Consider the following 22356-nt stretch of genomic DNA (forward strand, 5'->3'; position numbering starts at 1 on the left):
GAGAGACAGAGGTTTTACGAAGGAGAGGCTGAAATGAGAAGCTTATGTTCTTTCGAATTAGTAGAGCAAAGATTCTTGGCCACTAAGCGATCACCCAATTAAAAGAATTGTCTTGTTTATTTGTCAAATTACTACCTATTTGTGAGTTGCCACAATTTGATATCCCTAAAGTAAGAGTTGGTGTTCTAGCCCACAAAGTAGCATTTGAGATGTGGTACTTTCATTAGTTGAATCATATCTAGAAAATAAGTCACATGCTTCCATATATAATGCTCATAGCATAATTACACATGTTCCAAAAATTTGATGATGTTTATTCTGAAATTGCTACTTTTTTGTTATGGTTTTCCTGAATTTGGTAAATAGGAGTGGATATTACTGCCCCCATATTAGCACTTGAGATATGTGTTTGTGACCTAATGGAGCCCCACTCAACTCCCTCCATATTGAACTAGCTATTCAAGGTAGGCCCTACTTCAGGGTGCATGTGCGGCCTGCTTTGGAGATGGAGATGTGCACGCCACCAGCCCATGCACCAAGCCCTCTGCTTGCTGCCCTGGGCTCGACGATGAGTTGCATATGCCATCAACCCATGCACCCCCCCGAGTCCTATGTTTTGGGCCAGATGGAACCCACATGCCCATCTTCATGCCTCGCTTCCCAACCCGATAGTCCTGCAAAGAAACCCAACCACGATAGAGATTGACGCTATGCAGGCCAGTTGTGCTCCTGACAGAGATGGCATGCCACGCTTTGTGCCGGTGCCGCCTCCCATTCTCCCTGCTCTCCGAGCAACAACCCAACTAGGTCACCCACAACAAGGAGGGAAACACTTGCGAGGGTTACCGACTTTGACATCAACCAACACAGTCCAGATGTGAGTGCCAAGAAAATGGCCATGCACATTGCCTAGCTCATGGAAAGGCTTCTTTTCCGATAGATGTGAGTCATTGGTTAGGTAAATAGGTCAACGAGGAAGTGAATGCCTCTTTGTGGCATTGTTCCAGACGAGACCGCTATACATTGAGACCATGGCGCTTAGGGTGCTTTTGCAACTTGATGCGATTTGGCGACGAACATGGAGGATGTTTTGATGGAGCATGGTGGTGATGGTGGTCGAGAGGTGCCATCGCCGATAAGCGAGTACGTCGTCGAGACGCCCTGATTGCCTTGGATCATCTGATGATGTAGTTTAGTTCCTATGTTAGACATCAATCATTCGGGGCGCCTGGTTGTAGTTGTTGTTGTGTGCAACTACTTATTGTTGCCCTAGAGAGGCACTGTGGACTTCTGCTGGAGTTTTGTCCTTGATTATTTGACTTTGCTCAGTGTCAACCTCAATTTTTTGAATTGATTTGTGCAAGCTCAATTTTCGAAATAGGAGAGCCACTATCGATGAAACCATTGCTGCCTTTACGTGTCATGTTGCATGTATCCAGGAAACTAAGCTTGAAGTGGTTGACTCCATGATTGTTTCCTTCCTTGGAGGCTACAGGCTAAAGGGTTTTTCCCAACACCCAACTACTAGTACATGTGGTGGGATTCTCATCTTGGGAAGAAGTGTTGGGGAACGTAGCAGAAATTCAAAATTTTCCTACGTGTCACCAAGATCTATCTATGGAGAGACCAGCAACGAGTAGAAAGAGAGTGCATCTACATACCCTTGTAGATCGCTAAGCGGAAGCGTTCAAGTGAACGGGGTTGATGGAGTCGTACTCGTCGTGATTCAAATCACCGATGATCCTAGTGCCGAACGGACGGCACCTCCGCGTTCAACACACGTACAGCCCGGTGACGTCTCCCACGCCTTGATCCAGCAAGGAGAGAGGGAGAGGTTGAGGAAGACTCCATCCAACAGCAGCACAACGGCGTGGTGGTGGTGGAGGAGCGTGGCAATCCAGCAGGGCTTCGCCAAGCACCATGGGAGAGGAGGAGTAGGAAGAGAGGTAGGGCTGTGCCAGAACTTCGTGTATAGCTCCCATGCGCCTCCCCACTATATATAGGGGTGGAGGGGCTGGTTTCTTGCCCTCCAAGTCCATTGGGGCGTTGGCCAAGGTGGGAGGAAAGAAATCTCATTATTTCCTTCCTCACCGATTGTTATCCCCCCTTTTTAGGGATCTTGATCTTATCCCTTCGGGATATGATCTTATTCCTTCTAAGCGGGGATCTTGGTGCGCCTTGACCAGGGGTGTGGGGCCTTGCCCCCACTACCCACGTCCATGTGGGTCCCCCCATGCAGGTGGGCCCCACTCCAGAACCTTCTAGAACCTTCCCAGTACAATACCGAAAATCCCGAACATTTTCCGGTGGCCAAAATAGGACTTCCCATATATAAATCTTTACCTCCGGACCATTCCGGAACACCTCGTGATGTCCGGGATCTCATCCGGGACTCCGAACAACATTCGGTAACCACATACAAACTTCCTTTATAACCCTAGCGTCATCGAACCTTAAGTGTGTAGACCCTACGGGTTCGGGAGACATGTAGACATGACCGAGACGTTCTCCGGTCAATAACCAACAGCGGGATCTGGATACCCATGATGGCTCCCACATGTTCCACGATGATCTCATCGGATGAACCACGATGTCAAGGACTTAATCAATCCCGTATTCAATTCCCTTTGTCTATCGGTATGTTACTTGCCCGAGATTCGATCGCCGGTATCCAATACCTTGTTCAATCTCGTTACCGGCAAGTCACTTTACTCGTTCCGTAACACATCATCCCGTGATCAACTCCTTGGTCACATTGCGCATATGATGATGTCCTACCGAGTGGGCCCAGAGATACCTCTCCGTTTACACGGAGTGACAAATCCCAGTCTCGATCCGCATAAAACAATAGATACTTTCGGGGATACCTGTAGTGCACCTTTATAGTCACCCAGTTACGTTGTGACGTTTGATACACCCAAAGCACTCCTACGGTATCCAGGAGTTACACGCTCTCATGGTCGAAGGAAGAGATACTTGACATTGGCAAAGCTCTAGCAAATGAACTACACGATCTTTTGTGCTAGTCTTAGGATTGGGTCTTGTCCATCACATCATTCTCCTAATGATGTGATCCCGTTATCAACGACATCCAATGTCCATAGCCAGGAAACCATGATTATCTGTTGATCACAACGAGCTAGTCAACTAGAGGCTCACTAGGGACATATTGTGGTCTATGTATTCACACGTGTATTACGATTTCCGGATAATACAGTTATAGCATGAATAAAAGACAATTATCATGAACAAGGAAATATAATAATAATACTTTTATTATTGCCTCTAGGGCATATTTCCAACAGTCTCCCACTTGCACTAGAGTCAATAATCTAGTTCACATCGCCATGTGATTAACACTCACAGGTCACATCGCCATGTGACTAATACCCAAGAGTTTACTAGAGTCAGTAGTCTAGTTCACATCACTATGTGATTAACACTCAATGAGTTTTATGTTTGATCATGTTGCTTGTGAGAGAGGTTTCAGTCAACGGGTCTGAACCTTTTAGATCCGTGTGTGCTTTACAAATCTCTATGTCATCTCCTAGATGCAGCTACCACGCTCTATTTGGAGCTATTCCAAACAACTGTTCTACTTGGAGCTATTCTAAATTATTGCTCCATTATATGTATCCGGTCTCTCTACTCAGAGCTATCCGGATAGGTGTCAAGCTTGCATCGTCGTAACCTTTACGACGAACTCTTTTACCACCTCCATAATCGAGAAAATTCCTTAGTCCACTAGTTACTAAGGATAACTTTGACCGCTGTCCTGTGAGCCATTCTTGGATCACTCTTGTACCCCTTGACTGACTCATGGCAAGGCACACTTCAGGTGCGGTACACAGCATAGCATACTGACGAGCCTACGTCTTAAGCATAGGGGACGACCTTCATCCTTTCTCTCTATTCTGCCGTGGTCGAGCTTTAAGTCTTAACTTCGTACCTTACAACTCAGGCAAGAACTCCTTCTTTGACTGGTCCATCTTGAACACCTTCAAGATCATGTCAAGGTATGTGCTCATTTGAAAGTATTATTAAGCATTTTGATCTATCCTTATAGATCTTGATGCTCAATGTTCAAGTAGCTTAATCCAGGCTTTCCATTGAAAAACACTTTCAAAATAACCCTATATGCTTTCCAGAAATTCTACGTCATTTCTGATCAACAATATGTCAACAACATATACTCATCAGAAATTCTATAGTGCTCCCACTCACTTCTTTGGAAATACAAGTTTCTCATAAACTTTGTACAAACCCAAAATTTTTGATCATCATCAAAGCATACATTCCAACTCCGAGATGCTCACTCCAGTCCTTAGAAGGATTGCTGGAGCTTTGCATACTTATTAGCATCTTTTGGGATTGACAAAACCTTCCGGTTGTATCACATACAACCTTTCCTCATTAAAATCGTCGAGGAAACAATGTTTTGACATCCTATCTGCAAGATTTCATAAATAATGCAGTAATCGCTAATATAATTCCAACAGACTCTTAGCATCGCTATGAGTGAGAAAATCTCATCGTAGTCAACTCCTTGAACTTGTCGGAAAACATCTTAACGTCAAGTCGAGCTTTCTTAATGGTGACATTTACCATCATTGTCCGTCTTCCTTTTGAAATCCATCTGTACTCATTAGCCTTACGACCATCGAGCCGTTCTGCCAAAGTCTACACTTTGTTTTCATACATGGATCCTCTCTCGGATTTTATGGCCTCAAGCCATTTATCGGAATCCGGGCCCACCATCGCTTCTCGATAGCTCGTAGGTTCATTGTTGTCTAGCAACATGACCTTCAAGACAGGATTACGTACCACTCTGAAGTAGTACGCATCCTTGTCATCCTACGAGGTTTGGGAGTGACTTGATCCGAAGTTTCATGATCAATATCATAAGCTTCCACTTCAATTGGTGTAGGTGCCACAGGAACAACTCCCTGTGCCCTGTCACACACTAGTTGAAGAGACGGTTCAATAACCTCATCAAGTCTCCACCATCCTCCCACTCAATTCTTTCGAGAGAAACTTTTCCTCGAGAAAGGACCCGATTCTAGAAACAATCCATATTGCTTTCGGATCTGAATTAGGAGGTATACCCAACTGTTTTGGGTTTCCTATGAAGATGCATTTTATCCGCTTTGGGTTCGAGCTTATCAACCTGAAACTTTTTCATATAAGCGTCGCAACCCCAAACTTTTAAGAAACGACAACTTAGGTTTCTCTAAACCATAATTCATACGGTGTCATCTCATCGGAATTACGTGGTGCCCTATTTAAAGTGAATGTAGTTGTCTCTAATGCCTAACCCATGAACGATAGTGGTAATTCGATAAGAGACATCATGGTACGCACCATATCCAATAGGGTGCAACTATGATGTTCGGACACACCATCACATTATGGTGTTCCAGGCGGTATTAATTGCGAAACAATTTCCACAATGTCTTAATTGTGTCCCAAAACTCGTAACTCAGATATTCATCTCTATGATCATATCATAGACATTTTATCCTCTTGTCACAATGATCTGCTACTTCACTCTGAAATTACTTGAACCATTCAATAATTCAGACTTGTGTTTCATCAAGTAAATATACTCAACATTTACTCGAATCATCTGTGAAGTAAGAACATAATGATATTCACTGCATGCCTCAGCACTCATTCGACTGCACACATCAAAATGTGTTACTTCCAACAAGTTGCTATCTTGTTCCATCTTACTGAAAATGAGGCTTTTCAGTCATCTTGCCCATGTGGTATGATTTGCATATCTCAAGTGATTCAAAATCAAGTGAGTCCGAACGATCCATTTGCATGGAGTTTCTTCATGCATATACACCAATAGACATGGTTCGCATGTCTCAAACTTTTCAAAAACGAGTGAGTCCAAAGATCCATCAACATGGAGCTTCTTCATGCGTTTTATACCATTATGACTTACATGGTAGTGCCACAAGTAAGTGGTACTATCATTACTATCTTATATCTTTTGGCATGAAAATGTGTATCACTATGACCGAGATTCAATAAACCATTCCTTTAGGTGCAAGACCATTGAAGGTATTATTCAAAAATAGAGTAACCATTATTCTCCTTAAATGAATAACCGTATTGCGATAGACATAATCCAATCATGTCTATGCTCAACGCAAACACCAATCTCGGTGGTAGAGGGAGCGTGCGATGCTTGATCATATCAACCTTGGAAACACTTCCAACATATATCGTCAGCTCACCTTTAGCTAGTCTCCGTATATTCCGTAGCTTTTATTTCGAGTTACTAACACTTAGCAACCGAACCGGTATCCAATACCCTGGTGCTACTAGGAGTACTAGTAAAGTACACATTAACATAATGTATATCCAATATACTTCTATCGACCTTGCCAGCCTTCTCATCTACCAAGTATCTAGGGTAATGCTGCTCCAGTGGTTGTTCCCCTTATTACAGAAGCACTTAGTCTCGGGTTTGGGTTCAACCTTGGGTTTCTTCACTAGAGCAGCAGCTGAATTGCCGTTTCATGAAGTATCCCTTTGTTCCCTTGCCCTTCTTGAAACTAGTGGTTTCACCAATCATCAACAATTGATGCTCCTTCTTGATTTCTACTTTCGCGGTGTCAAACATCATGAATATTTCAAGGATCATCATATCTATCCCTGATATGTTATAGTTAATCACGAAGCTCTAGCAGCTTGGTGGCAATGACTTTGGGGAAACATCACTATCTCATCTGGAGGATCAACTCCCACTCGATTCAAGTGATTGTTGTGCTCAGACAATCTGAGCACAAGCTCAACGATTGAGCTTTTCTCCCTTAGTTTGCAGGCTAAGAAAATCGTCGGAGGTCTTATACCTCTTGACGTGGGCATGAGCCTGAAATCCCAATTTCAGCCCTCGAAACATCTCATATGTTCCGCGACGTTTCGAAAACGTCTTTGGTGCCTCTACTTAAACCATTTAATTGAACTATCACGTAGTTATCAAAACGTGTATGTCCGATGTTCGCAACATCGACAAACGACGTTGGGGTTCAGCACACTGAGCGGTGCATTAAGGACATAAGCTTTCTACTGATCGCATAATCGCTACTATCAACTTTCAACTATATTTTCTCTAGGAACATATCTAAACAGTGGAACTAAAGCGCGAGCTTACGACATAATTTGCAAAAGGTCTTTTGACTATGTTCAGGATAATTAAGTTCATCTTATGAACTCCCACTTAGATAGACATCCCTCTGGTCATCTAAGTGATCACATGATCCGAGTCAACTAGGACGTGTCCGATCATCACGTGAGACGGACTAGTCATCATCGGTGAACATCTTCATGTTGATCGTATCTACCATACGACTCATGCTCGACCTTTCGGTCTCCGTGTTCCGAGGCCATGTCTGCACATGCTAGGCTCGTCAAGTTAACCCTAAGTGTTTTCGCTGTGTAAAACTGTCTTACACCCGTTGTATGTGAACGTAAGAATCCATCACACCCGATCATCACGTGGTGCTTAGAAGCGACGAACTGTAGCAACGGTGCACAGTTAGGGGAGAACACTTCTTGAAATTTTGTAAGGGATCATCTTATTTACTACCGTCGTCCTAAGCAAACAAGATGCATAAACATGATAAACATCACATGCAATCAAATAGTGACATGATATGGCCAATATCATTTTGCTCCTTTTGATCTTCATCTTCGGGGCTCCATGATCATCATCGTCACCGGCACGACACCATGATCTCCATCATCATGATCTCCATCATCGTGTCTTCATGAAGTTGTCACGCCAACGACTACTTCTACTTCTATGACTAACGCGTTTAGCAATAAAGTAAAGTAGTTTACATGGCGTTCTTCAATGACACACATGTCATACAATAAATAAAGACAACTCCTATGGCTCCTGCCGGTTGTCATACTCATCGACATGCAAGTCGTGAATCCTATTACAAGAACATGATCAATCTCATACATCACATATCATTCATCACATTCTTCTTGGCCATATCACATCACATAGCATACCCTGCAAAAACAAGTTAGACGTCCTCTAATTGTTGTTGCATGTTTTACGTGGCTGCTATGGGTTTCTAGCAAGAACGTTTCTTACCTACGCAAGACCACAAAGTGATATGCCAATTGCTATTTACCCTTCATAAGGACCCTTTTCATCGAATCCGTTCCGACTAAAGTGGGAGAGACTGGCACCCGCTAGCCACCTTATGCACCAAGTGCATGTCAATCGGTGGAACCTGTCTCACATAAGAGTACTTGTAAGGTCGGTCCGGGCCGCTTCATCCCGTCGAAACAAGATTGGACTAGTAACGGTAAGCATATTGAACAACATCAACGCCCACAACTACTTTGTGTTCTACTCGTGCAAAGAATCTACGCAATAGACCTAGCTCATGATGCCACTGTTGGGGAACATAGCAGAAATTCAAAATTTTCCTACGTGTCACCAAGATCTATCTATGGAGAGACCAGCAACGAGTAGAAAGAGAGTGCATCTACATACCCTTGTAGATCGCTAAGCGGAAGCGTTCAAGTGAATGGGGTTGATGGAGTCGTACTCGTCGTGATTCAAATCACCGATGATCAAGTGCCGAACGCACGGCACCTCCGTGTTCAACACACGTACAGCCCGGTGACGTCTCCCACGCCTTGATCCAGCAAGGAGAGAGGGAGAGGTTGAGGAAGACTCCATCCAACAGCAGCACAACGGCGTGGTGGTGGTGGAGGAGCGTGGCAATCCAGCAGGGCTTCGCCAAGCACCATGGGAGAGGAGGAGTAGGAAGAGAGGTAGGGCTGTGCCAGAACTTCGTGTATAGCTCCCATGCGCCTCCCCACTATATATAGGGGTGGAGGGGCTGGTTTCTTGCCCTCCAAGTCCATTGGGGCGTTGGCCAAGGTGGGAGGAAAGAAATCTCATTATTTCCTTCCCCACCGATTGTTATCCCCCCTTTTTAGGGATCTTGATCTTATCCCTTCGGGATATGATCTTATTCCTTCTAAGGGGGGATCTTGGTGCGCCTTGACCAGGGGTGTGGGGCCTTGCCCCCACTACCCACGTCCATGTGGGTCCCCCCATGCAGGTGGGCCCCACTCCGGAACCTTCTAGAACCTTCCCGGTACAATACCGAAAATCCCGAACATTTTCCGGTGGCCAAAATAGGACTTCCCATATATAAATCTTTACCTCCGGACCATTCTGGAACTCCTCGTGACGTCCGGGATCTCATCCGGGACTCCTAACAACATTCAGTAACCACATACAAACTTCCTTTATAACCCTAGCATCATCGAACCTTAAGTGTGTAGACCCTACGGGTTCGGGAGACATGTAGACATGACCGAGACGTTCTCCGGTCAATAACCAACAGCAGGATCTGGATACCCATGATGGCTCCCACATGTTCCACGATGATCTCATCGGATGAACCACGATGTCAAGGACTTAATCAATCCCGTATTCAATTCCCTTTGTCTATCGGTATGTTACTTGCCCGAGATTCGATCGTCGGTATCCAATACCATGTTCAATGTCGTTACCGGCAAGTCACTTTACTCGTTCCGTAACACATCATCCCGTGATCAACTCCTTGGTCACATTGCGCATATGATGATGTCCTACCGAGTGGGCCCAGAGATACCTCTCCGTTTACACGGAGTGACAAATCCCAGTCTCGATCCGCATAAAATAATAGATACTTTCGGAGATACCTGTAGTGCACCTTTATAGTCACCCAGTTACGTTGTGACGTTTGATACACCCAAAGCACTCCTACGGTATCCAGGAGTTACACGCTCTCATGGTCGAAGGAAGAGATACTTGACATTGGCAAAGCTCTAGCAAATGAACTACACGATCTTTTGTGCTAGTCTTAGGATTGGGTCTTGTCCATCACATCATTCTCCTAATGATGTGATCCCGTTATCAACGACATCCAATGTCCATAGCCAGGAAACCATGACTATCTGTTGATCACAACGAGCTAGTCAACTAGAGGCTCACTAGGGACATATTGTGGTCTATGTATTCACACGTGTATTACGATTTCCGGATAATACAGTTATAGCATGAATAAAAGACAATTATCATGAACAAGGAAATATAATAATAATACTTTTATTATTGCCTCTAGGGCATATTTCCAACAAGAAGATCATGTCCGTGTAGAGGATGTGCACTTTGGCACCTACACATTCTCTGTTAATGTCTCCATCGTTAGATCTGAAACCTCCTTTAAGACTACCATAGTGTATGAGCCAACAAGAAATATCCATAAAGATATCTTCTTCGAAGAGATGATGAATGAAAATCCCCATCCTCTAGATAAAGTCTTGACATAGGCAACTTCAACCAAATATACTACTCTAGAGATAATAACTATGCTAATGCGAACCATAGCCACACCTTCTGCTTTCAGAATGCTCTTGTATTTTGTGAGCTACTAGAAACCCACCTCCAGAACAAATATGTACACTTGGGAGAAATAAGAAAAGCAACCAAACCATGTCCAAGCTTGATGGCTTCTTTTGCAATGAAGATTGGGATATCACTTTTGACAAGAACATTATGAATGCCCTCCCATCATCACTTTCGGATCATTGTCTTCTCCTCCAGGTCAATGAGATAGCCCTTGGCAACCAAAGACCTTCCGCTTTGCATTTTGTTGGACCAACATGCCTGGATTTCACCTTTATGTTCAAGATGTGTGGATGAGCTCTCTAAGCACACTAAGCCTTATCAAAGGATCTTTCAGAAAGTTGAAAAGAATTAGTCAAAGGCTTAATACTTGGAGTAGAACTATTTCCTTCAACGTCAAAGTCCAACTTCACATGACCTTAGAGATCATTCTTCGGTTGGATGAGGCCTAGGATAATTGGGAGCTAAGTAATGATGATAAGGTCTTTGAAAGAGACTTCAAATAAGTGTGGTTGGGCTCGTGGTCATGGAGAGAATAAGGAAGAGACAAATCTTGAGGATCAAAAATATTAAATTCGGAGATGATAACACTTGTTACTTTCACCTGAGGGTGAATGAACGAGGGAGGAAAAATCTTATACATCATCTAAAACATGGGAGTGACTGGGTGATGGATCATGACTACAAGAAAAACATTGTTCACTCACACTTCTCTGCTATAAATAAAAGAGTGTCTAGTGTGCAAAGAACATCAATTGGGCAATGATTTCCATTGTTGGCCATGATCTCTCCGCTCTTGGAGATGCCATCACAAAGAAGAAGGTCAAGGTTGTGATCTTTGCCCTAGCTAGTGACAAAGCACGCGGGCCCGATGGCTTAACAAAAATTCTTCAAGGACTGTTGGGATATTATTGAGGATGTCAACATGCTCATGATCACTAACTTCTCAGACCTCCACATGGAAAACTTCCATTGGCTAAACTCATCAAATGTTACACTCATCCTCAAGAAAGATTGCACCAAAGACATTCTGGATTTTAGTACTATTAGCCTTATCCATGTCATGGCCAAGCTCATTGTCAAAATCCTTGCTCTATGAAGTTGGCTCTGCACATGAACGATATTTTTTCCATTGTGCAAAGTGATTTCATCAAGAGGATAAGTATCTACTATAACTTGATGTATGTGCACGATGTGGCTAGAAGATGTCACCACATCAAGACACCTACACTCCTCATCCAGCTCCACATAAATAAGGCCATAGATTCCATTAGGTGGTATTATTTTATAGACATGTTGAGTCACCATGGCTTCCAAGGCCACTCCCGGGGACAGATCTCCACTCTCCCCTCCTAATCTTCTTCCCGAGTTTTGCTCAGTGCAATTGCTAAGGACCTGATCAAGCATGATAATGGGCTCTATCAGGGGTCCCCTTTTCCCCTTTGCTTTTCAAGCTTGCCATTAACCCGCTACAGCATATCTTGAACAAGGCTACAACCTAAGGAAAGCTTCATCCTCTTAGTGGATGTCACACAGACATTCATCCTTCCTTTTACACCAACGATGTGACAGTTTTATGTGCCCCTATCAAGGAACAAGTCCAAGTCCTTGCCACCACGCTTGCCTATTTCATAGATACTGACATCCTTGTCACAAATTGTAGAAGGAGCATTGTTGAACCTATCTGGGCGATAACATCGACCTTGATGACATCCTACATTCCTTCACAGTAGGCCACTCATCCCTTCCCATATGTTACCTTGGCCTACCCCTCAGGTTCAAAGAGTACAAAGGTTCCACTTACAACACTTAGAATGTAAAGACACCAATAAATTAGAACCTTGGAGAGGAAAACATGTTGCTATAGCAGGCATTGAAATGGTGCTCCCGGAGGTGTCGATATACCATCTTTCATCACTTGACCTCCCAGTGGAGGTTCTTAGGAATACTAATAGAATGAGTTGCGCCTATCTTTGGGCACGGATAGATAAAGTGACCAGTGGTAAGTGCGAAATTAATTGGGAGCAAGTTTGCAGGCTGAAGGAGTTTCATAGCCCAAGAGTTCTTAATCTTGGAAGTTCACAATCGCGCTTTGCTCATGATGGTTATGGCTTGACAAGCATGACCCACATAGGGCGTGGTGCATTATGGGGATTTCATGCAACAATGATGATCATGTTCCCTTCCCGGCGGGCACTAAGGTTATGACTGACGATGAAATACATCCAAATTTTGGGGAGTCATCATGGCTAGAGGGGCTGAGGCCTAAAGACAATGCGCCCATTTTTTGGGGGATATCTTGCAAGAATGGTGGCAACATAACAAGGCTTTGAGCTATAGTTTTTTGGTTCTACGGATTGACAATCAAGGAGGCCTAACACTAGGGAAAATCAACAATTCATCATTTTGTGGGATAAACTTTCCAATGTCATCATGTAACCAGATGTCCAAGATACAATCATGTGGAAGCTGACTAACGATAGGAACTATACCACCTCCTCGGCCTACAAGGCTCGATTGGCCGACCACATCTGATCCAACTTTCTATCCATGGCCTGAAAGGTTTGGGCATCTCCCAAATATGTAGGTTCTTTACTTGGCTAGTCACCCAAAATGGGATTTGGACGGCAAATAGGCTACAATGTTGAGAGTGGCCAAATTGCGACGGATGCCCTCTTTGCAACCAAGTGTAAGAATCAGTAGCTCACCTCCTCTTCAAGTTTTGATTCTATCTTTGAGTCTGGAACGATGTGATTTCTTGGCTTGGTCTTCATGTTAGTGCGGATCTTTGGCAACATTTTGAGACCATGAAACTTGGTGGGAAGGAGTCCACAACAATTCGAAGCCGAGGAAAGCTCTATTTTCTTTACTCCTTTTTGTTAGATGCGAGATTTGGAAGGAAAGGAACCTGCGTGTCTTTCAAAACAAAGCGACACCGGTGGTGATCATTATTCGCATCATACAAGATGATGCATCGCTTTGGGATATTGTGGGGGCTAAGAATTTGAGTAATGTACTTCCAAGAGAGTAATTTATTATCTTTGTCTCGTTTTGTGGTATCTTACAAACTACTCTTATTAATAAATAAAAATGGCAAATCTTCTGCCTTGTTCCAAAAAAGGGAGTCCAAAACTATAAATAAAAAATGACACTTGCATTTGCGATATAATTGATATTGCTAACTAAAATTTTCTAGAAGTTTTCTATATCTTGCCCACCTCAAATTGCACAATATTGATCCCCAACATTGTAGCACATGCAAAATATGTGTAATTTTTAACAGGATTTGTCCAAAATAAATAATTTGTTAACAGGATCTCTCCAAAATAAAGAAGTCACATCATTTTTTATGGGTCCATGCGCTCCAAATAATTATTCCCATACTAACTTTTTTTCTTTCCATTTTCTATGAAGCTCATTCCACCATTTTAGTAATTTATATCAGCCATAGGTCAGTTTGTGCGAGTATATGACGCTTGGTTGTCTAGAAATTTTTGAACCAATATATTCCTAAGATACTTTAAGATTCCTTAGATACTTTGAGACGCGTGCTATGTTTTCTAATCTTCGCAAATTTTATCTTGTTTAAGACTATTGCATTAGTTTTTTATTGTTTCAAAGTCTAACATATTATTTCATTATGTACCAGTAAATCTGATCCTGAAAAGGGCATATTTATTTATTACTACACAATGAAACATTATAATACACTGTGAAACAAGAAGAAACTTAGAAACATTTTTTTATTCTGAAAAAACATAAATTTTGCCAACAACAAGAAAAGTTAATATAAATCTCAAAGCAATGGTGAATGGCGGTTGGCTTATAAATAGACAACGCTTACAATGACATGGGTGTTGTCTTGCGTTCAAAAAAAGTCAAGTTAGTAAATACTACTTTCCGTGTGCAGTGTTGTGTTCAATTGTAATTCAATGGAATGTTATGTCATAATTAATTAACTCACAAATATTTCCCTTGCAGAGGAAAAAATGGACCGAAGTGGAAGACATGAAGCTGATCAAGATGCATCAGACTTGGGGGAACTGCTGGTCGGTGATCGCCCGAGAACTCCCCGGACGGTCAGACAATGCCGTCAAGAACCACTGGAATGCCACCAAGCGCAGTCTGAACACGAAACGCCATATGAAGAAGAGGAACAGTGAGCAGCCACCTCCTGGCCAGCTCTCCCTTCTTATGGAGTACATCCGCAGCCTTGACCCGCATACCGAATCACCCACAGAGACACGTCCAGTGTCCCCACCGTTGTATCATGACCAACAACACGGTGGGAAAACGAGGATGGCCGATATAGACTCTGTCGTCGTCATTGCCCCTACCGCACAGGCGCACCCGAGTTACCCTAATCTGACCATGACTGGTATGTACTACCACCCAAACCCGGCCAACATGCAGTACTGGGTGCCAGACTTGAATGTCACCGATGGGACAAAAGAGGGGTACTCATACTACATCCCTCCCAATGCGCACCTGAACCACCACCAGTCGTATGGTTTGTCTCCGACACAGATGGTTAGCAAGCAAGACATCCAGCAGGCAGCCAATGCGAGCATGGACATGTATGCATTCACCGAACAACATACCCTCCCAGTGAACAACCTGAAGGCTGCTGCAGAGATGCACCGCGAGTCCTCCATCAACAACCAACTGGGCAACATGTGTGGTGGAGCTGGTGGCTGGTCCTACTACTATGGCATGGATGCGGCTGGTTCAAGCGGCCCCACAGGAGGTAGTGGTAGTGGTAATGACCCTGAAGGCATCGACATGGTGTAGATGGCTTCTGGAGAGTTTGCCACATAGGACGAGGAGGTGGTCACCTCCAATCGGCTGGCTAGATTCAAGTGAGACGTACATGTCCCCAGAGGATTTCATGTCTAAGGAGAACAATGAGATTGTATATGTGTTGAGCTTGTGTACTTTGTTTGATTTCATTATTTTGTAAAGGTACTTTATCTGGTCCATTTGGGGAAGTACATTAATTTGTTCGCGTTTCCATCCTTGGGAAATCATTTTAGTTAATTTCGGTAGAGAAGAGGTAGAAAAATGAGGCAAAGGCAAAGGTGGGATGGCCAGCCATGACATCTCTAATGTACCCGAGACGTAAACGGTGCTGTTGGCCACGACATCTCCATAGATGACTAATAGAGGGTTGATAGGTTTAGATTGAGAGGAGTGTGGTCACCAATGATAGAATATATGGCAGTGTGGGTGCGAATTACAGGGAAGGCATGAGCGGTGACATATCATACAAGAAAGGGTAGTGAGGCAACGTGTGATAGCATTGTTAGTTAGGGAAGAGGTAGCGGTGCTGCCGACGATACAAATGGGTCAGTTGGAAGAGGAACCCACTAGGGGAGGAAGAAGGGTGGTCAGCAAATCAACTAAAATAAAAATACAGGCACGGTTAATTAGGCGGTCCTTACTTTGTTGTACTAGTTGAGACACACTTGAAGTTGAGATGACATAGTTGAATAAGTGCAGTTGAAAAAATATTTTTGTGTCCCAAAATTGGAGTTCATATTGTGTAGCTGGAATAGATGATGCAGTTTAAAAAGTGTAAATGAAAAACACGATGCAGTTGAAACATTGTTGTTGAACGGGCGATATATGTAGTTTAAACACATGAAAAATATAGTTGAAACACATGATGAAGCTTTTAAAATGCAGTTGAATCGACTACATAAAGTTTATGCCAGTTTCATACCAACTAAACATTTATGAGTTAGCATTTTCCTTGTGCATATACTTATGGTATGCTTGTTTCAGAAATTTGGAGAAGCCATGTCATTATTATTTTTCACTTTTTTGCAGAGAGCGGCATCTTGTCGACAATATCCTTTATCTCCTCCATGGTTGCCCTTCCTCTTCATTTTTCTAGTTCCACTCGCTTAAGGGATCGATATGCATTGATGGACTTTCACGTTCTCTTCATCTTCTCCAAACATGAGTGGTCGATAAAGCCATGCATCATAACATATGCTCTCTCTCTCTCTTATGCAGGGAAATAATCCATTCCTATCATCTCTCTCCGCATCAGCTTTGTATTTGTGGCACAGCCCGTGCCTCCGATGTATTTTTTTAATAAAAGTGCATCAGTTGTCTTACGCTTACATAATCACTATACCACAGTTCACCATGAGGACGATGTAGCATCATAAATCTAGTGATAAACAATGTCAATGTTGGACTTGATGTATGGCAAGGGACAATGGTGATTGCACCATGCAAGGCTCTGCTCAGAATGGTATGTGCAAACATGGTCATGGTATAGCTCCACAATGGTCGAGAGGTGTCTTCAAATATACGTTCTCTTTCTATGTGTTTTGTAATTAAGCTATGGTATAAGGGGGTCCAACCCTATCCTAAATTGGCCAAAGTTCATTTATGGAATCATCCTTATCAAATCGTTTGACTAACCATGTGAGACAACAAAATATAGAAATTTCTATAGCTGGACCCGGGGTCATCCCTATCTCCTTGCTAATGTCTGAATGATGGATCTAGGCAAGACCCATGTTACCGGCCAGGGCCAAAGACAAGACGTGAAAACATCAAGAAATCAAACTCAAGTCCGTGAGACCCTCGAGCCTGAAAATTTGAAGTTAAGCCAACCACCTGGACATGTGTCCCATTCCATGTAAAGAAATCCTGAGTTGACAAAAATTGATTCTAAGGACCAAAGGTTTCTAAAAGTCAAAAGGAAATCAATGCCCAAACATGTAAGCGACGTAGATCCAAAATCCAAATTCAGGCCAGCCATATCACTAGTGCAGTGACGTCCTGTAAGTGCATCGAGTGCCACCCCTAGTTGGTTTTGGAGTATTGACGACAAACATGGTTGAGGGACTAATGTGTTTGTGAGAATTGCAGGATAACACAGGTAGATGTCCCTCAATGATTCGGTTTTCCTACCAAAGATGACCCCTAAAATGTATGAAGACATTGAAGACAATGGTGGTTCATGAAGACATTCACGTTGAAGATAATGATGTGTGAAGACATTCACTTGAACACAATGGAGTGCGAAGACATAGTTTCTTTCGTAGTTTCATTTTCTTCTTCCTTGACTCATAGGAACCACCGAACTATTAAGTGGGGTCCAAGTGAACAAAGTCAAAAGACTGACGTGATGCTCAACCAAAATCCTATGTCTTCGAGTGAAGACAATGATAGTAAATCTTATCCAGAGTTGGATGAGTCACCTTTGCTTGTAGCCCAAGTCAAGCTGCCGCATGTGTTTGAAATCCGACCGTTGGACATATCATGTCGGGTTTCCTCCTGGCTATAAGTAGTCCACCCCCTACACCATAACTTGGTGGCTGCTCAGAGTTAGTGCATGACTTTTGTCGTTTGAGAGCAACCCACCTCTGAAGCCTTTGAGAGAGAAAACCTTGCGAGGACAAAGCCCAAGACACCCACAACCAAAGAGTGTTAGGCATCACTGAAGTCTTTATGTTTGTGTGATCTGAAGACTTATTACACTTGAGGACTATGTACCCTCCAGCCGGTTAGGCATCACGTTTTGAGGATCCAAGAGTCATTGTGGATCGCTGGTGAACGGAGTCTGTCAAGGTTTGGAAGTCTACCTTGAAGACTTACCTAAGTGATTGGGCGAGGACTAAGTATCCTTATCTCAAGAGGAATAAGGTGAAGACGTGGTCTTCTGAGTTCAATCTCAGCCTCCCTAACTAGACGTACAGTTGTCATAACAACCGAAACTGTTCTACCAAATCCTTTTCTTCACAAAGTAACTGGTTCTATCCCCTACCTTATTTACATTTCAGTTTGTCTTCGTGAAATTGCTTGCTTGCCTGATCTGTTGGACTTCATAGTGTGAATTCTTTCTTATATTTGGCTTCATACTGTCTTCCCATTCCAATTTGTTCTACCTGGTTGCTATTAGTCTTTGTGCTTTTGTTATACTATTTACTTGACTATGGCTGTCTACCATAGCTTATCTTCTAATGCATATCGTATAGGTGTTGTTTAGTTATCTGTCTTAGAGGATCTTGAATCTTTCGAAGACTTTCATAAAAATCACCTATTCACCCCCTCTAGTCGATTCAATTGGTATCAGAGCAAGGTGCTCCCTTATTCTGTGTGATTTGGTTTAACCATGTGGACTTTGATCTATGTCGACTGCAGGGATAATCAAGGTCTCCGCTGCGTGCCCCATCTTTGATGGCACTTATTACCCCTATTGGAAGAATAAGACGTGTATGCATCTTGAAGCCATTGACAACAATCTCTGGTATGTTGTCAGGACTGGCATTCCCAAAGTCGGTAAAGGTGTCACCGGCTGATTGTCGTGGGAAACCACGGCCACCTATGGGACCAGAGGGCCCTGTGCTGGTTTGATAGGGGGGGCATCGCGTTGCGCAAGGAGCAGACCTGTGTGGGGTAGCACGACAGAGATCACACGGGCAATTTTACCCAGGTTCAGGCCGCCGTGAGGATTAAAACCCTACTCCTGCTTTGGTGGATTGATGGCGGAAGACTGGTGATGGAGCATAGTACACTTGCTCGGCAGGGGTGGCACTGACTACGTGCCTATGGGTGTGTGAGTTATCCAACCTTCTAACCCTTTCTATGGTTGCCATGGGCCTCCTTTTATAGATTAAGGGGTTACCACAATGGGAAAGTAGTCATTATGCACTGATAAGATAGAAAATAGTGCTATCATACCTCACTCTGTGGGTTGACAGGGTGCATTAAATGCACTACTTAACGTCATGTCATTGGGTGCCCGGCAAGCCTTGTCGGGCTATCTCGCCAGCTCCACGCCTGCTCGCTTGACACGTGTAGGACAGGTGTCACATGTAGGCGTTTCCTGTAGAAAGAGGCTGCCATGTGGTGAAGGAAATATGCCCTAGAGGCAATAATAAAGTTGTTATTTATATTTCCTTATATCATGATAAATGTTTATTATTCATTCTAGAATTGTATTAACCGGAAACTTAGTACATGTGTGAATACATAGACAAATAGAGTGTCACTAGTATGCCTCTACTTGACTAGCTCGTTAATCAAAGATGGTTAAGAATCCTAGCCATGGACAAGGGTTGTCATTTGATGAACGGATAACATCATTAGAGAATGATGATGATTGACTTGACCCATCCGCTAGCTTAGCACTATGATCGTTTAGTTTGTTGCTATTGCTTTCTCCATAACTTATACGTGTTCCTATGACTATGAGATTATGCAACTCTTGAATACCAGAGGAACACTTAGTGTGCTATCAAACGTCACAACGTAACTGGGTGACTATAAAGTTGCTCTACAGGTGTCTCCGATGGTGTTTGTTGAGTTTACATAGATCAAGATTAGAATTTGTCACTTCGTGTATTGGAGAGGTATCTCTGGGCCCTCTCGGTAATGCACATCACTATAAGCCTTGCAAGCAAAGTGACTAATGAGTTGGTTGCGGGATGATGCATTACGAAACGAGTAAAGAGACTTCCTGGTAACGAGATTGAACTAGGTATTGAGATACCGATGATCGAATTTCGGGCAAGTAACATACCGATGATAAAGGGAACAACGTATGTTGTTATATGTGGTTTGACCGATAAAGATCTTCGTAGAATATGTAGGAACCGATATGAGCATCTAGGCTCCGCTATTGGTTATTGACCGGAAGTGAGTCTCTGTCATGTCTACATAGTTCTCGAACCCGTAGGGTCCGCACGCTTAGCGTTCGATGACGATCGTATTATGAGTTTATGTGTTTTGATGTACCGAAGGTAGTTCGGAATGCCGGATGTGATCACAGACATGACGAGGAGTCTCAAAATGGTCAAGACATAAAGATCGATATATTGGAAGGCTATGTTGGACATCGGAATGGTTCCGGACGAGTTCGGGCATTTACATGAGTACCGGGGGGTTACTGGAACCCCCCAGGGAGTCAATGGGCCTTATTGGGAGAGAGGAGGAGGCGTCTAGGTGGAGGGCGCGCCCCCCTTTCCTTCCCCCCTCTCTCCCTCTTCCTTCTCCTACTCCAACTAGGGAAGGGGGGAAACCTACTCCTACTGGGAGTAGGACTCCCCCTTGGGCATGCCATAGAGAGGGCCGACCCTCCCCTCCTCCCCTCCTTTATATATAGGGGAGGGGGAACCCCATAGACACACAAGTTGATTGTTTATCCGTGTGCGGTGCCCCCTCCACAGAATTCCACCTTGGTCATATCGTTGTAGTGCTTAGGCGAAGCCCTGCGTCGGTAACTTCGTCATCACCGTCATCACGCCGTCGCATTGACGAAACTCTCCCTCGGCCTCAGCTGGATCAAGAGTACGAGGGACGTCACCAAGCTGAAAGTGTGCAGATCACGGAGGTGCCATGCGTTCGGTACTTGATCGGTTGGATCGCGAAGACGTTCGACTACATCAACCAAGTTTCATAACGCTTCCGCTTTCGGTCTATGAGGGTACGTAGACATACTCTTCCCCTCTCATTGCTATGCATCTCCTAGATAGATCTTGCATGATTGTAGGAATTTTTTTGAAATACTGCGTTTCCCAATAGTGGCATACGAGCCAGGTCTATGCATAGATGTTATATGCACGAGTAGAGCACAAAGGAGTTGTGGGCGTGGGTATATACATATTGCTTGCCGTCACTAGTTGATTCTTGATTCAGCGGTATTGTTGGATGAAGCTGCTCAGACCGACATTACGTGTATGCTTACGCAAGACTGGTTCTACCGACGCGCTTTGCACACAGGTGGCTAGTGGGTGTTTTTTTCTCCAACTTTAGTTGAATCAGTTTCAATGAACATGGTTCTTTCTGAAGATCAAAAAGCAATAGCTATACTATGTTCTAGTTTTGATGCGTAGGTAAGAATAGTTCTTGCTAGAAGCCCGTAGCAGCCATGTAAAACTTGCAAGAACAAAGTAGAGGACGTCTAACTTGTTTTTGCAAGGCATGTAGTGATGTGATATGGTCAAGACGTGATTATATAAATTGTTGTATGAGATGATCATGTTTTCTAACACAGTTATCGGCAACTCACAGGAGCCATATGGTTGTCACTTTATTGTATGAAATTCAATCGCCATGTAATTGCTTCACTAAGCGCTAGCGATAGTCGTAGAAGCAATAGTTGGCGAGACGACAACGATGCTTCGATGGAGATCAAGGTGTCAAGCCGGTGATGATGGTGATCATGACAGTGCTTTGGAGATGGAGATCAAAGGCACAAGATGATGATAACCATATCATATCACTTATATTTGATTGCATGTGATGTTTATCCTTTATGCATCTTATTTTGCTTAGTTCAGCGGTAGCATTATAAGATGATCTCTCACTAAATTTCAAGGTATAAGTGTTCTCCCTGAGTATGCACCTGTGACACCCGGATAATTAAGCTACATTGCTAATGATGCCAGGTCATTTTTCTGACTGTTGCTAATCCTCATTTGATCTGAAGCATAGTTCAAATTCAATTCAATTAAAGTCCAAAATTCAAGTTTGTTAAACATGCAAAATAAAATGTTCAAAGTGTGGCAAATATTCCATAACTATTTATGGCGGTGACCCAACACTTTTGTAACGTATTTACATGCCTTTTGTGAATATGAAGTGGCTAAGAACAACTATATCAATGCTTTTTAATTTTTTAGAAACTCTAAACTAATTTATTATACTTCCAAAATAATTGTGGTAGTGGCATAATTAATAATACAAATTTAGAGGATAGTGCTATATTTTACGAAAGCTAAAACTAAGTTAAAGCAATAAAAGAAAACAGAAAACAAAACATAAAACATAAAACAAAAATATAAATAAAACCTAAAAGGCCTGCCCTGACCCCCCAGGCCTCGGCCCATCTCACCGAGCCGGGCCGACCCAACTCCCCCTCGGTCGCCTTCCACCTCGCTACCGGGGAAGCC

At 43.3% G+C, this 22356-nt stretch overlaps 1 protein-coding gene across 1 annotated transcript in view; it reads left to right on the forward strand.

The window, feature by feature from the left end:
* Positions 1-15232, forward strand: part of LOC119274890 (transcription factor MYB97-like) — a 17016-nt gene extending 1784 nt beyond the window's left edge. Inside the window, exon 3 of the mRNA XM_037555675.1 lies at positions 14423-15232. Coding sequence (XP_037411572.1) covers positions 14423-15232 — 810 coding nt within the window. The remainder of the gene's footprint in view (positions 1-14422) is intronic.
* The last annotated feature ends 7124 nt before the right edge of the window (positions 15233-22356 follow it).

The sequence above is a fragment of the Triticum dicoccoides genome, chromosome 1A (genome assembly GCF_002162155.2).
Source record: "Triticum dicoccoides isolate Atlit2015 ecotype Zavitan chromosome 1A, WEW_v2.0, whole genome shotgun sequence".
Lineage (NCBI taxonomy): Eukaryota > Viridiplantae > Streptophyta > Magnoliopsida > Poales > Poaceae > Triticum > Triticum dicoccoides.